General features: G+C 46.5%; 1 protein-coding gene across 8 annotated transcripts in view; it reads left to right on the top strand.

Annotated features, from left to right (window-relative positions):
- The window catches only part of patj (PATJ crumbs cell polarity complex component), a 172,183-nt gene that overhangs the window by 70,526 nt on the left and 85,989 nt on the right, over positions 1-15,668 (top strand). For all 8 annotated transcript variants that reach the window (XM_070447485.1, XM_070447482.1, XM_070447481.1 and 5 more), the window contains 2 exons: positions 1,159-1,227; positions 3,058-3,163. In XM_070447485.1, the coding sequence (XP_070303586.1) occupies positions 1,159-1,227; positions 3,058-3,163 (175 nt within the window). The remainder of the gene's footprint in view (positions 1-1,158; positions 1,228-3,057; positions 3,164-15,668) is intronic.

Raw genomic sequence — 15,668 nt, 5'->3', positions numbered from 1 at the left:
GTGGTTTCTCTCTCCTCTCTCTTCGTGGTTTCTCTCTCCTCTCTCTGTCGGTTTCTCTCCTCTCTCGTGGGTTCTCTCTCTGTCGTGGTTTCTCCCTCGCGGTTTCTCTCTCTGTCGTGGTTCTCTGCTCTGCGTGCTCTCTCTGTCGTGGGCACTCTCTCTGTCGTGGGCACTCTCTCTGTCGTGGGCGACTTTCTCTGTCGTGCTCACTCTCTCTGTCGTGGTTTCTCTCTCTCTCCCTCTGTCTGGTTTCTCTCTCCTTCCCTCTGTCGTGGGTTCTCTCTCTGTCGTGGTTTCTCTCTCTGTCGTGGTTTCTCTCTCTGTCGGTTTCTCTCTCTGTTCGGTTTCTCCCTCTGTCGTGGTTTCTCTCTCTCTCCTGTCGTGTTTCTCTCTCTTGTCGTGTTTCTCCTTCTTCTCTCCCTCTTGTCGTGGTTTCTCTCTCTCTCCTCGTCGTGGTTTCTCTCTCTCTCTCCTCTGTCGTGGTTCTCTCTCTCTGTCGTGTTTCTCTCTCTGTCGTGTTTCTCTCTCTGTCGTGTTTCTCTCTCTCTGTCGTGGTTTCTCTCTCTGTCGTGGTTTCTCTCCTCTTGTCGTGGTTTTCTCTCTCCCTCTGTCGTGGTTTCTCTCTCTGTCGTGTTTCCTCTTCTCTCCCTCTGTCGTGTTTCTCCCTCTGTCGTGGTTTCTCTCTCGTCGTGGTTCTCTCTCTGTCGTGGTTTCTCTCTCTGTCGTGGTTTCTCTCTGTCGTGGTTCTCTCTCTTGTCGTGGTTTCTCTCCTTCTGTCGTGGTTTCTCTCTCTGTCGTCGTTTCTCTCTCTGTCGGTGGTTTCTCTCTCTCTCTCTCCCTCTGTCGTGGTTCTCTCTCTCTCTCTCCCTCTGTCGTGTTTCTCTCTTCTCTCTCTCCTCTGTCGTGGTTTCTCTCTCTCTCTCTCCCTCTGTCGTGTTTCTCTCTCTCTCTCTCCCTCTGTCGTGGTTTCTCTCTTGCCCATTTATTTAATTTTTCAATACCCTTCCACTTTCCATCTATTCCTCTCACCCCTCTTCTCATGCTTTCCCTTTTTTTTTCTTTTAATCTCTGTCCTTCCCTCTCTCTTTCTCCCCCTCTCTATGCACACCTGTGTGTCAGGTATCAGGTGTACCTCCAGAACGCCAGCCATGAGGATGCGTCCAGGCCATCAAGGCAGCTCCCAGTCCCGTGGTCTTCATCGTCCAGAGCCTCACTGCCACGCCGCGGGTAAACACACCACACACACACACACACACACACGTCTGTGTGTACCCACATAGGTACACACGCGCGCACACAGGAGCACAACCCAAAATATACTTTGATGTCCCTCTGATGCTCAAGTGGTTGTCTTTTGAAAGGCAGAGGTACCCATGCCCCCTCTTTGCCTTAGAGAAATTGGTTTGGTGGCGTTCACACCACGTTTCCTCTGCTCCCTTGAGGTTGTACTTTCTGTCAGAATGTCTTGTAGTTGGTTTGTTATTTCGGGCTGGTGCTTGGTGTCTGTCCTCTAAGCATGAATGGCGTTTGACGCTCTTCTGTGTGCGTGTTTGTGTGTGTGTGTGTGTGTGTTGCGCGCGCACCTATGTCTGCATGTGTCTTTCTCTTTCCAGCCTGTCTCGCTAACCGCGCCCAGTTACAACAAACACAAGGCAAAGAGGAGAGTCATGCGGTAAGCAGCCCCCACTTTCTGACAACATTTTCTGGTGGTGGAAATGTGGCGGGCTTGGTTATATCTTCTGAAATAGTTCAACTCTGTCGTTTGTGTGTGAGACCATTTCTCTAATTACAATTATTATTATTTTTTTACTGTTGATGTCTTTGCTTTAGCAACAGTGGCCTTGTCATTCATGCTAATAAAGTTTCTCAGAGAGAGAGGAGGTAGGAGAGGAGGTAGAGGAGAGGAGGTAGGGAAGGAGGTAGAGAGAGGAGGTAGAGAAGGAGGTAGAGAGAGGGAGGTAGAGAGGAAGAGAGGAGGTAGAGAGAGAAGGTAGAGAGAGGAGGTAGAGAGAGGAGGTAGAGAGAGGAGGTAGAGAGAGGGGAGAGTTTCGACACTACGACCCAGCTTCAGGAAATGACTGATCTCAATCGAGAGCCAATCAAGTCTCATCACTCTAACTTCCCTAGCGAGACTAGCTTGATTACGACACCGTCAGCCGGCAATTAATTGAAACCTTAATCATTTGGCTTTAACAGACCCAGATTTGATTTCTATTAGGGTCACGTCCGCCTCTGGAGGACGAAGGACTGTTAAACACAACGAGGAAGACGTTTAATTACATTGAGATACTATGATTACCTTCTTTACTCCTGTGTCCCAAGTCCAACTGTGGACTACAGTGTCTATCTCCCTCTGGGTAATGTGGGAGGAGGGAAGTGTATGAGATGGATGGGGACCTACACTGCCAGTGAGCGATGTTCGGGAACGTTAGGGAATTGACCCCATTTTAGAGGTCTGAGAATGTAGACAAGGAGCACTTTCACATTTCAGCACATGTACAGCATAGTTACATTTCCCAAACACTTTATTGCGATAGGGAGATGCTTGAGTGCTGTCGGGCAGATTCACACACACGCGCGCCACATTTCATCCTCCTTCCCTTTTCCCTCACTCCTGGAGGCGCAGGCCCTCTCTCTTCTCCTGTTTTTTTGTCCTTCTCCAAGGCTGCTCTTTGACATTTCCGAGGACAGGGTCACCTCTCATCTTGGGTGAACACTTCCTCAAGCAGAGAGGTAGACGTTCAAGTCACCTGTACGGTTCCTTCCGATTCGGTGCAGATGAATGGTAGGAGGTGAGGAAGAAAGCTACTTTCGACTCTGTCGGGGATGGATCACTTTGATCCTGACAGCCGTAACACCGGTTCTATGAACTAAGCTGCGCATTTAGTTGGCTACTTTAAAAATAAACGAAATCCACAGCAGGCGGCTTTTTAATTGGGTGGCGGGCTGGTTCTGGCCCGCGGGGCAGTAGTTGTCCTGTGTCTACCCTAGCCCCACACCTGTGATTCATATCTTTGGTGTTTCTGAGAAGCATGGTGTCTTTGCCCTAATCTGCAGAACGCAGCAGTAGGAGGCGCCCCTCCCCCGATGAGACTCCCCCCGCCCTACCGGCCCCCCAGTCAGCTGACAGAGGAGCAGGACGAGGAGCTGGAGGAGGCCAAAGGTCAGTCTTTGCTCTCTCGACCAATCGTAAACTGTGTTGCCTCTCTGACCAGTTGTCAACTGTGTTCTTGGGTACGTCCAATGAAAACTTTGCCTTGGTGTGTGTGTGTGTATATAAGCCTTAAAGGGATAGTTCACCTAAACAGCATTACTTGAATATTTATTGGATCTTGGAAAGTCATTTGAGCATTTGGTTAAACTATCCTTTTAAGTGAAAGTCAATCAACTGTCCCTATCTGGCTCTGAGCTCCACTCTATTGTCCTGGTCCCTTCAGACTTCAGACCCTCCATTAGTGGTGTTGACGGGGGTTCAGCTAGCCTGGATTCCCGCAAGGTAAACAATGGTGAAACGGAGCATTATAGTTGGATTCCAGGCTAGACTTCCAGCACCCATACAATGCCAAAGTGCTTTAAGCCCCCGGTGTAAAAACACTACACAAACCCAATCTATACTTACAGTGTGTTCCCTAGTCACCTCCTCCGCCAATTTCCCAACAACCAAGAAAGTCAGTGAAGCTGGAACTCTTAGGGAATGGAGGTGAGCTCATTGCTGTGTTTACGTTCCAACGCTTCCCCTCCCCTGAGGTATTGAAGTGGGTGACTAACGTCTGTCTGTCCGGTGGGCCCCGAAGGGTTGCCTCTTTCAGTGGCTCCTCCACATGGGAGAGCGCACGCACAAATACCACGCACACACACGTTATAAAAGCTTTTCCTTCTGACAACTTGTGGGGCGAGATGAGGTAAAGGTTGGAGTCGTCTCCACCGCAATCAATGCTACATTCATTCAGTAGATGTCACAGTGATGGTCGAAATGGAATTGTTAGGAAGGACTGGTACATTTTAAGACTTTCTTGAATTATATTTTTTTGCCAGACACACACACACARGTTTGTTCGCATGTAATGGGGGAATTTGCAGTCGCCTCTGCTACCATCATTTCTGCTTTAGTTCTGTAAATGTTAGCTCAAGCTTTTAAATGGCATTGTAAAGACGGGTACAGCGATGGAGCGGAACGTGTGTGGGACTATGGACATTGGCAAACACTGATCCTAGATCAGGACCATGGGCGGTAAATGGAAGGGCTGCGCTGGGGACGAACTGCCACGGCACACTGATTCCAGACCTGTGTTCAAATACTATTCGTAAACGTTGAAATACTTTGAGCATTCGCTCGAATCTGCCTTACTCCAAGGGTTTGCCGTTTTGTGACTATGCTGTTGGCCCGTTACGCCAGGTAAGGTCCATTGAGCACAGATAAAGCGTGACTATGCCGTTGGCCTGTTAAGCTAGGTAAGGTCCATTGAGCACAGATAAAGCCATTTTGAAATMATTTTGAATAGTGTTTGAACCCAGGTGTCATGTGGAAATGAAGACTCACAGTAAATCCTCCACAAAGATGAGAGCTTGTTTGGCAACGTTTATACTACGGCACGTGGAGTGGCTCTGAATGAATACTGTGACGTAATCCCAAGAAACGTGTCCGTATAGGCTACGAGGCAGCACTCAACATCTAGTGTAGTCAAATCTAGGCCTAGAGGTACTTAATAGCTTGGCCGGAGAGTTTCGGTGGCACAAAGTTTTGCTACGTTATGCCCGAATGAATATGACCCATGTCCATGTGTATTGAATATGACCCATGTGTGTTCATTAGAGAGCACAGTAGCAAAACTTTTGCACATTGTTTTTCTTTCTTATTGGACATGGAAGTGTCCCCTGGTGTCCCAGGTCTCAATCCCTGAAAGAAGGGCTCATGTCAAAAGTAGTCCATTATGTAGGGAATAGGTTGCCATTTGGGACATTAATTTGTTTTTTATGTTGATGTAATAAAGATTTTATGAATTTGTCATGACTGGTCAGCTGTAATCATGCAATAATCACTAGAACACAAAACGTACATTAGCATAATGCCTGTTGTCCTATGCATGAATAATTTGTTTGGCCGGCTAGATAATTGCTATCAGGGACAGGCACTTCAAATAGGCATATACATCTTTTTAAAAGTCCTCCGTTATAGCTCCAAAATCGTTGTAAAATTTCATTGAATTCTACAAAATTGGCGAGACCCAAGAACCACACACAACATCCCCAGTCCATTCTCCCTTGTGATGTACGTCCCTGAGTTATAGGTTCTGGGATGCCAAAGTATTTTGGACTGAACTGATGTGTGTGTGCACTCTGAATCAATGTGTGCAGCGTTACTGTAAATGAATGGCACCATCTGGACCACGGTTCTGGTTGGAAAGAACACTGCGGGGTAGACTATTCACCAGTGGCCAGGCAATGGAGGAGGGAGAGAGAAATGTGTGTTGCAGCCAGAGCTGGCATTTATCCCAGCCTGGCAACATGTCTTCTAGCTGGATGAATAATTGAGGAGGCAGCCAGCGCCGTTTGGGTCCTGGATGCTGATTGACTGGAACATATCAGACAATATACCACGGATATGATGCAAAAATATTTGTTTACTGTTCTATTAATGTTGGTAACCAGTTTATAATAGCAATAAGACACCTTAGGGGTTTGTGGTATATGGCCAATATATTCCCAGCTAAGGGCTGCGTCCAGGCACTCCGCGTTGCGTCGTACAAAAGAACAACCCTTAGCTATGGCCATATACCACACCCCCTCTGGCCTTATTGATTAAATATACCACACCCCCTCGGGCCTTAATTCATTAAATATACACACCCCTCGGCCCCTTATTCATTAAATATACCACACCCCCTCGGGCTTATTGATTAAATATACCACACCCCCTCGGGCCTTATTCATTAAATATACCACACCCCTCTGGCCTTATTCATTAAATAATACCACACCCCCTCTGGCCTATATTAAATATACCACACCCCCTCTGGCCTTATTGATTAAATATCCACACCTCGGGCCTTATTGATTAAATATACCCACACCCCCTCTGGCCTTATTATTAAATATACCACACCCCCTCGCCTATAATTATTACCACCCCCTCGGCCTTATTGATTAAATATACCACACCCCCTCGGGCCTTATTCATTAAATATACCACACCCCTTGGCCTTATTCTTAAATATACCACACCCCCTCTGGCCTTATTGATTAAATATACCACCACCCTCGTGGCCTTATGATTAAATATACCACACCTCGGGCCTTATTGTTAAATATACCACACCCCTCTGGCCTTATATTGATTAAATATACCACACCCCCCTCGGCCTTATTCATTAATATACCACACCTCTCTGCCTTATTGATTAATATTACCACACCCCTCGGGCCTTATTGATTAAATATACCACACCCCCTCTGGCCTTATTGATTAATATACCACACCCCCTCGGGCCTTATTCATTAAATATACCACCACCCCTCGGGCCTTATTCATTTAAATATACCACACCCCCTCGGGCCTTATTCATTAAATATACCACACCCCTCTGGCCTTATTCATTAAATATACCACCCCCCTCTGGCCTTATTCATTAAATATACCACCCCCCCTCTGGCCTTATTCATTAAATATACCACACCCCCTCTGCCTTATTCATTAAATATACACACCCTCTGGCCTTATTGATTAAATATACCACACCCCCTCTGGCCTTATTCTTAAATATAACCACACCCCCTCGGCCTTATTGATTAAATATACCCAACCCCCGGGCCTTATTCATTAAATATACCACACCCCCTCTGGCCTTATTCATTAAATATACCACACCCCCTCTGGCTTTACTGTAACCTATAGGCTACAGAATATGCATACTATGCATGTACTGTGCATTTGGAACGTATTCAGTCCCCTTGACCTTTTCCACATTTTGTTACGTTACAGCCTTATTCTAAAATGGATAAAATAGTTTTTTCCCCCCATATCAATCCTCACACAATAGCTTACAGTGACGAAGTAAAAACAGGTTTTTAGAAATGTTAGCAAATGTATTACAAATAAATAAAACATTTTACATAAGTATTCAGACCCTTTACTCAGTACTTTGTTGAAGCACCTTTGGCAGCGATTACAGCRTRGAGTCTTCTTGGGTATGACGCTACAAGCTTGGTACACCAGTATTTGTGGAGCTTCTCCCATTCTTCTCTGCAGATCCTCTCAAMCTCTGTCAGGTTGGATGGGGAGRGTCYCTGCACAGCTGTTTCCAGGTCTCTCCAGAGATGTTTYATRGGGTTRAAGTCKGGSKTRTGGCTGAGCCACTCAAGGACATTCAGAGACTTGTTCCGAAGCCACTCCTGTGTTGTCTTGGCTGTGTGCTTAGGGTCGCTGTCCTGTTGGAAGGTGAACCTTCACCCCAGTCTGAGGTCCTCAGCGCTCTGGAGCAGGTTTTCATCAAGGATCTCTCTGTACTTTGCTCCAATCAGTTTTCTCTCGATCCTGACTAGTCTCCCACAGCATAATGCTGCCACCASAATGTTTCACCATAGGGATGATGCCAGGTTTCCTCCAGACGTGACGATTGGCATTCAGGCCAAAGAGTTCAATCTTGGTTTCATCAGACCAGAGAATCTTGTTTCCAAGCTGGCTGTCATGTGCCTTTTACTGAGGAGTGGCTTCTGTCTGGCTACTCTACCATAAAGGTGAAGTGCTGCAGAGATGGTTGTCCTTCTGGAATGTTCTCCCACAGAGCACCTCAAGAGCTCTTGTCAGAGTGACCATTGGGTTCTTGGTCACCTCCCTGACCAAGGCCCTTCTCCCCCGATTTCTCAGTTTGGCCGGGCGACCAGATCGAGGAAGAGTCTTGGTGGTTCCAAACTTGTTCCATTTTAAGAATGATGGAGGCCACTGTGTTCTTGGGGACCTTCGATGCTGCAGAAATGTTTTGGTACCCTTCCCCAGATCTATTCCTCGACACAATCCTGTCTCAGAGCTCTACGGACAATTCCTTCGACCACGTGGCTTGGTTTTTGCTCTGACGTGCACTGTCACCTGTGGGACCTTACATGTCCAATCAGTTGAATTTACCACAGGTGGACTCGTATCAAGTTGTAGAAACATCTCAAGTTGTAGAAACATCTCAAGGATGATCAATGTCGAGTCTCATAGTAAAGGGTCTGAATACTTATGTAAATGTATTTCTGTTTTATTTGGAAAAATGTCAAAACCTGATTCCGCCTTGTCGTTATGGGGTATGGTGTGGAGATTGATGAAGGGGGAAAAAAACTATTTAATCAATTTTAGAATAAGGCTGTCATGTAAAAAGTCTGAATACTTTCCAAATGCACTCTATGTAGAGCCAAGAAGACGCACACTTGTCGCGCAAACTGTTTATGTACACACACTCAAACTGATACACACATTGCTCAAATGCAAACTGTACGTACAGCATTCTATATGAGAAATTCCGAGCCACAGGGCTTTGCTCAGACATTGGAGAACTCAGTAGAGCGACAAGTATCTCACCTCCAGTACTACTGTAATAAATAAGACCTCAGATCTTTTCTGTCCTGGTGTGTTTGGAGATTGTTTTATTTGATAAATGGCCTTGCCCCCAGTGGATCCACTGTCCTTGGAGAAGATAACAGTTGGGATCGCACTGTAGTGTGGAGTCAKTGTAGTCTTGCAAAACCAGAAAGCATGTTTGAGTTAGTACGTAATTGAGTTTGTTTCATACTGTGAAATTGGTGTCGGATTAATTGTTGTGCGTGCCTGCTTGCTTGCGTGTGTGTGTGTCGGTGGTGTAAAAAGTACCCACTTGTCATACTTGAGTAAAAGTAAAGATGGCTTAATTGAACATTTCTCAAGTAAAGGTTCACACTGCAAAATACTACTTGAGTAAAAGTATTTGGTTTTAAATATTCTTAAGTATCAAAAGTAAATGTAATTGCAAAAACTTACTTTAGTATCAAAAGTATTAATAATTTTAAATTCCCTATATTAAGAGAACCAGACGGCACCATTAAAACATTTGTATTTTATTTTTAATTTGCGGATAGCCCGGGGCACACTCCAACACTCAGACATCCTTTACAAATGAAGCATTTGTGTTTAGTGAGTCTGCCAGAATAGTGCCAGTGGGGATAACCAGGGATGTTCTCTTGATAAGTGTGTGAATTGGATCATTTTCTGTCCTGCTAAGCATTCAAAATGTAACTAGTACTTTTTGGGTGTCAGGGAAAATGTATGGAGTAAAAAGTACATCATTTTCTTTAAGAATGTAGTAAAGTAAAAGTTGTCAAAAATATAAATAGTTAACTACAGATACCCCCCAAAAATACTTCAGTACTTTAAAGTACTTTTCACCACTGCTGTGTGTGTAGTTTAACATATCGCTGTAACATAATTGGTGTGTGTGTTACATGTAACTGGTCATGTTTGCAGTGGCTCATTGTAAACCAGCGAGACTTAAGGAAACGAACCATGTGTCCCCAATGTGCAAGAGGACAATGTGTGTTGGTATAGTACAGCCTCTGTTTTCTTGATTGATTCTGCTGTCATTGCATAGGAAAATCAATAAATGACACATGGCAGAGGCGTATAGAAGTTGCTGCAAGGCAAAACACACACTGGTCTAGCACCCTGTCGCTGTGAGAGCGAAGAAGAAAGTTGACTAGATGCTGAGGGCTGTAGTGTGTGTGTGTCTGTGTGTTCTCATATTCTAACAGCAGTGTCCATCGAGAGAGGCTTGAGTGCTTATCCATGTACCTCCATTGTTTCTTATACGTCTGTGCACATTCCTGAGTTCAGTCATGTGCTGAGATGGCACAAGGGGGATTCCCTGGTAGATGTGTGTGTGTGAGACACTTGGTAGTTTAGGCTACCTTTTCAGAGGAAGTAGACTGTTAGTGATTCAGCAACACCACTCAAGGGGCTACCGTCCACACAATACACTACTGCACCACACTTGCTCCTGTCTACTAGCTAGTAGCTACATTTCCCTCTCACATGGATGCAAACAAGTCACCTTTCGGGGCGAAATTCACCGTTCTGAATCCAAAGTAGGTGACCTACGTGATTCGTTTCGATCCAATGAGAAAAGTTTGGGCGAGGGGTGTATCCAAGGCTCAGCCAATCGTTCACATAACAACAGAATGCAGCAAGCGACTGAAGAGAGACAAGACCACCGATTTGCTAGTTACAGCATCAGCGCGTGCTCTGGAAAGACAGCAGAGAGTGGAAAGGCAGTTTGCCAGTTACAGCAGTGCGTCCCCTGAACGATAACGAAGAGGTAGGTGAGAAGCCTGACCACGGAGACGGGGGTGAGGTGATAAAGCGTACTTCACGAGCTGTAACCGAAAAACAACTGGCATTTGGAATATTTAAGTTGAGGGAGAAAGTGTGGTGGAACAAGTATTGTTAAGTATCTTGCTAGCTGGATCGAATTCTCCCTAAGCTAGCCAGAGAAATGTTGAGCAACATTAACCAACTTAACTGATCAAATAATTGAGGTTATGGTGTGAAAATTAGCTGGCTAATAAAGTCAGACCGCTAGCTAGCTAATGTTACAACATCAGATGAGCTAACGTTAGTAACCTAACCAATTCGCTCCAGTATTAACTGGTAATGTTGTCGTTCCTCAAGTTATAATGCGTTAGTTGCTTACTGGACCCTGGCAATCTGTGTGAAATGTTAACTAGCTAATGAAGTAACTACTATCTGTGAATTAACAGTAATGCTTTCCCTCTACAGTCTGTGGTTAATTTGAGAGAATGAGAGAATTAGGTGACAATGAGGCGTTGCTTGTTAAACAAGTGGAGCTGTAGCTGAGCCTGGCTTAAGCTGGATGCCACTATAGAGGTGAAGGAACACCACACACTTTCCCTCTTTCTCACTTTTTCAATACAGTGGATAAAAAGAGGTATGCCAGGAGTACTCTGCCTGAAAGAGATCAATTATGCCAACAAAGGGTCTCATGCTCTGCTGGCACGTTGTATAACAGATGTCCACAGCAGGCAGAAAGTGTACAATAATGTGCAGTGTAGCCCAAAGATATTGCTTTTGTTGTGTTGAACTTGACAGTAACATGTGTGAGTGAGGGGGGGTTATTACATGTTTTACTCGGTGAATGTTATTTTTGCACACATGTAGCCTTGTGCACTTGATCGATGTCTACTATAGTGGCCACTATAATAGAGCAAAAATAGAATGCCTGTTTGTTCTATTTCTACTTTAAGATGTTTTTATCCTAAGTGCAATATTTAGATGTGTGTGTGGTCACAAGCGTTCTATTATAAAGGCTGTCATGGTAACAAGCGTTCTATTATAAAGGCTGTCATAGCTAACTGCAATATCAGTGTATTGTTATTTCTCAAGACTTGAGTGTCAAATGACATTATTTTGCTAGCTTTGAGTTAGGTTCACATGAACCACTTTTTATTTTACACACAGAAGCTGATCGTGTAGATCATATTCTTTGTTGTTTAATTAGTTAAAATCTGCATTTCCCCCTAGCAGGGATTTTGTTTTGCATGTTTCAGTGCGAAAAGAAAGAAAAAAGGTCACCTTTTTGGTCCTTCAGCAGTTTGTGTCCCTGCTCTCAGCTCCGACAGTGACTCTAGTCATGTTTCTGCCCGTTGGCAGGTGGCTGTGTGTGTCTTTCATCACAACACCCTACCTAGCATTAATGAACGCTGCCCCAAACATCATATTGAGTGTGAGACGACGGAACGTTAATACCACCACAGTGGTTTGTAATCACACAACTGTCTATGGGGCCTGAATCCTAGCATCCACGTCATTCTCCCATTGGCATCAATGCATGACTAAGTGGAAGTTAGGGTTCAGCCCTTAATGAATATAGCCTGGCCTATATGATAACAATTATACGTTATAATAAATGGATCCCACGTGTCACAGTGTGATGGGTGATTGATAGTGACGTTAACTCCCTGTCCATATGTAATGTGAGCTGAGTGATTGATAATTGCTGCGGCGAGGAGTGACCGGTGGCGGAAGGAGGTATGGATTTCTTGTTGCTCTCTAATTACGCTGGCCACTCACTTTCTGTGTGCGTATGTGGTTCTCTGTACGTGTGTGTGTGTGTACGCCACTCAGTGTGTGAGTGTGAGGTCTCCAGTGTGTTGTGGTCCTGGACAGTGTGTGTGTTAAGGATTGAAGTGGGTCAAGAGCCAGCTATACCCCAATCATTGTCACAATGACTGGTACTAAGGCCCAGCCTGTCTGTCTGTCGAAGAGTCTGTGTTCCTGTCTGTTAGTCTGTCTGTGTCTGAGAGTGTCTGTGTTCCTAGTCCGTCTTTGTCTGTCTGAGAGCCAGTCTGTCTGCGTTGTCTCTCACTGCAGGGGAGGAGTACCTTAAATGACATTTTGCTGCAGTCACAGCCCGTCTCAGTCTCTCCGCTGCTGCAGTCACCAGTCTCTCCGCTGCGCGTCACAGCTCTCTGCTTGCATGCAGTCTCACCTCTCCGCTGCTGCAGTCCAGCTCTCCGCTGCTGCAGTCACAGCCTCTCCGCTGCTGCAGTCACAGCCTCTCCGCTGCTTGCAGTCACAGCCTCTCCGCTGCTGCAGTCACAGCCTCTCCGCTGCTGCAGTCTCAAGCCTCTCCGCTGCTGCAGTCACAGCCGCTCCGCTGCTGCAGTCACAGCCCTCTCAGTCTCTCCGCTGCTGCAGTCACAGCCTCTCCGCTGCTGCAGTCACAGCCCTTCTCAGTCTCTCCGCTGCTGCAGTCACAGCCTCTCCGCTGCTGCAGTCACCAGCCTCTCCGCTGCTGCAGTCACAGCCTCTCCGCTGCTGCAGTCACAGCCCTTCTCAGTCTCTCCGCTGCTGCAGCCACAGCCCTTCTCAGTCTCTCCGCTGCTGCAGTCACAGCCTCTCCGCTGCTGCAGTCACAGCCCTTCTCAGTCTCTCCGCTGCTGCAGTCACAGCCTCTCCCGCTGCTGCAGTCACAGCCTCCCGCTGCTGCGCAGTCACAGCCCGTCTCAGTCTCTCCGCTGCTGCAGCCACAGCCCTTCTCCAGTCTCTCCGCTGCTGCAGTCACAGCCCGTCTCAGTCTCTCCGCTGCTGCAGCCACAGCCCTTCTCAGTCTCTCCGCTGCTGCAGTCACAGCCCTTCTCAGTCTCTCCGCTGCTGCAGTCACAGCCCTTCTCAGTCTCTCCGCTGCTGCAGCCACAGTCCTTCTCAGTCTCTCCGCTGCTGCAGTCCTGCTCTGTGGCTCACATAGTGCTTTTGGACTTGTTGGAATGCTAGGGTACTAGAGAACTCTAAACGATAGCAGTTCAGTTACGAGAGCCCTGGTGAGGGGGCTATAAGACAGAGCAGGAAAAGTATTGGCTTTAACATGATGGTAACACACGGTCTGAGTCCCAAATGGCACCACATTCATTTCATACTGTCGTTCGCTACTTTTCTATAAGGCTCCTATCAAAAGTAGTGAACTATATAGAGAATAGGCTGCCGTTTGGGACCGGCCCACTGATTTTGTCGTTCATTCACGTCCTGATACTTTACAATATCTGATGTTTCTTCTGGTGTGGTGTGAAATGGTTGTTTCTACGTTGATTTTGGGGTGAACTGTCCCTTTAGCTGGTGTTTGGTGTGGGTACCTAGGGTGGTGACGGGAGCTCAGCTTTCTCTTGGTGTCAGGGTGTGGGTGTGGGGATGTGTGTGTGAAGGGTAGGTCAGCCAGTGTTTTGTCAAGCGCTGGGTAGGAAAATTGATGTGATGTCTGAAGAGCTGTTGCTGTTCTCAATGTTGCTTATAAGCTAGTCAATGTGCATAGCTTAAAAAAACACTTTTCGGCCTCCCGGGTGGCGCAGTGGTCTAGGGCACTGCCACCAGAGACTCTGGGTTCGCGCTCAGGCTCTGTCGCAGCCGGCCGCGACCGGGAGGTCCGTGGGGCGTCGCACAATTGGCCTAGCGTCGTCCGGGTTAGGGAGGGTTTGGCCGGTAGGGATATCCTTGTCTCATCGCGCACCAGCGACTCCTGTGGCGGGCCGGGCGCAGTGCGCGCTAACCAAGGTAGCCAGGTGCACGGTGTTTCCTCCGACACATTGGTGCGGCTGGCTTCCGGGTTGGAGGCGCGCTGTGTTAAGAAGCAGTGCGGCTTGGTTGGGTTGTGTTTCGGAGGACGCATGGCCTTCGTCTCTCCCGAGCCCGTACGGGAGTTGTAGCGATGAGACAAGATGGTAATTACTAACAATTGGATACCACGAAATTGGGGAGAAAAGGGGGTAAAAAATAATAATAAAAATAAAAAATAAACTTTTCAGAGTCAATCTTTAGAATGTTTTTTCCCTCCCTTTAGTTAGATAGAAGAGTTTCAAGAACCACCTGGATCTGAGCCATGCTTGCTAGGGCTGGGAATTGGCAGGGACCTCAACATTTGATATTATCACGATACTTAGGTGCCGATCCGATATGTATTGCGATTCTCACGTTTCTATATGCGTTTCGATTCGAGGCTTCGATTTTGTGATTTCATGGACCAAACATATTGTTCGTCATATGTCTGCTGCAGAGAGACGAGAGAGCATGAGAAAATGAGTTTTGATCAGAGAAAAAAGTGCTGAAAATCTGTTGGCTCACTATTTTAAAAAGTTGGAGAACAAGCTATAGGAGTTTTGGCACAGGCACAGCCGACTAGCGCTAGCTAACGCTACCTACAGTAGTTATTTTCATGTTTATACATCGATACTCAAATCAATATAATATCGTCCATAAATAAAATTGCGATATTTAACTATCAATGTTTTTTTTTTTTRTRCCCCCGTCACGAATGCTTGGAGGAATAATGGAAATTCTATAAAAACTGCTCATTTGAATACCAAGGCATAAAGCCTTCGTCAMTGTGTTGGCCTTACCGAGACAGACCCGACTAGAGCATGATTGCGGTTTGTCTCTTTGTTTGTCCTGAGCCGTGATGCATGTTTCTGACATATTTAGCCCGACGTCGTCTTCAGTCTCTTTTAGTTCTGCCTTAATTAACAACAAGTAGGCCTAACGAGCAAGCAAGCAGCCACAGAGAAATAGTCACTGTGGAGCTACGCGGTTCTCCCCCTTTCTCCCTCTCCTCCCTCTCAACCCTCCAGTCTTCTCTCTTCTGGTACCCTTCGGTCTGTCACTTCTGGTCATCCTCCCTTCCTCTCTTCTGTCTCTCTCTCTCCCTCTTTCTCTCGCTCTCCCTTGTTTTTTTCTATATCCCCCCTCTCCTCCTTACCCCCTTCCATTACACATGCTACCTCTCCCCTGAGTCCGGTGGCGACAAGACAGTGGAGTCCCTCTCTCTCACCCCCCCCCCCTGTTCCTTCTTCCTTCCTCTGCGTGTTGGTTTGTGTCTAGAGAGCCGTTTAATGGACTGTTCCGCAGCTGGGAGCTGAATATCAGCATCTATCTGGCTGGGGCCGATAGCCTGACAACCCCCGCGCCGCCTCTGTATATTTAAGACCCAAACTAATCGCCTCTGCATTTTACAGACCGCGTCGCATTTATAGAAGGCAAGAAGACCCTGTTTGCAGCTGTCGATCCCTGTTTGCAGCTCTCGATCCTAACACTGTCAGGCTGAGTGTATTAGTTTTCCCTCATAGAAGGCTTAACAAACAAGGGCTAAGCCCATATTAGA

This window comes from Salvelinus sp. IW2-2015, linkage group LG16, assembly GCF_002910315.2.
Source record: "Salvelinus sp. IW2-2015 linkage group LG16, ASM291031v2, whole genome shotgun sequence".
NCBI lineage: Eukaryota > Metazoa > Chordata > Actinopteri > Salmoniformes > Salmonidae > Salvelinus > Salvelinus sp. IW2-2015.
The sequence above is the reverse complement of the archived record's forward strand: the minus strand, read 5'-3'. Positions and strand labels throughout refer to the sequence as shown.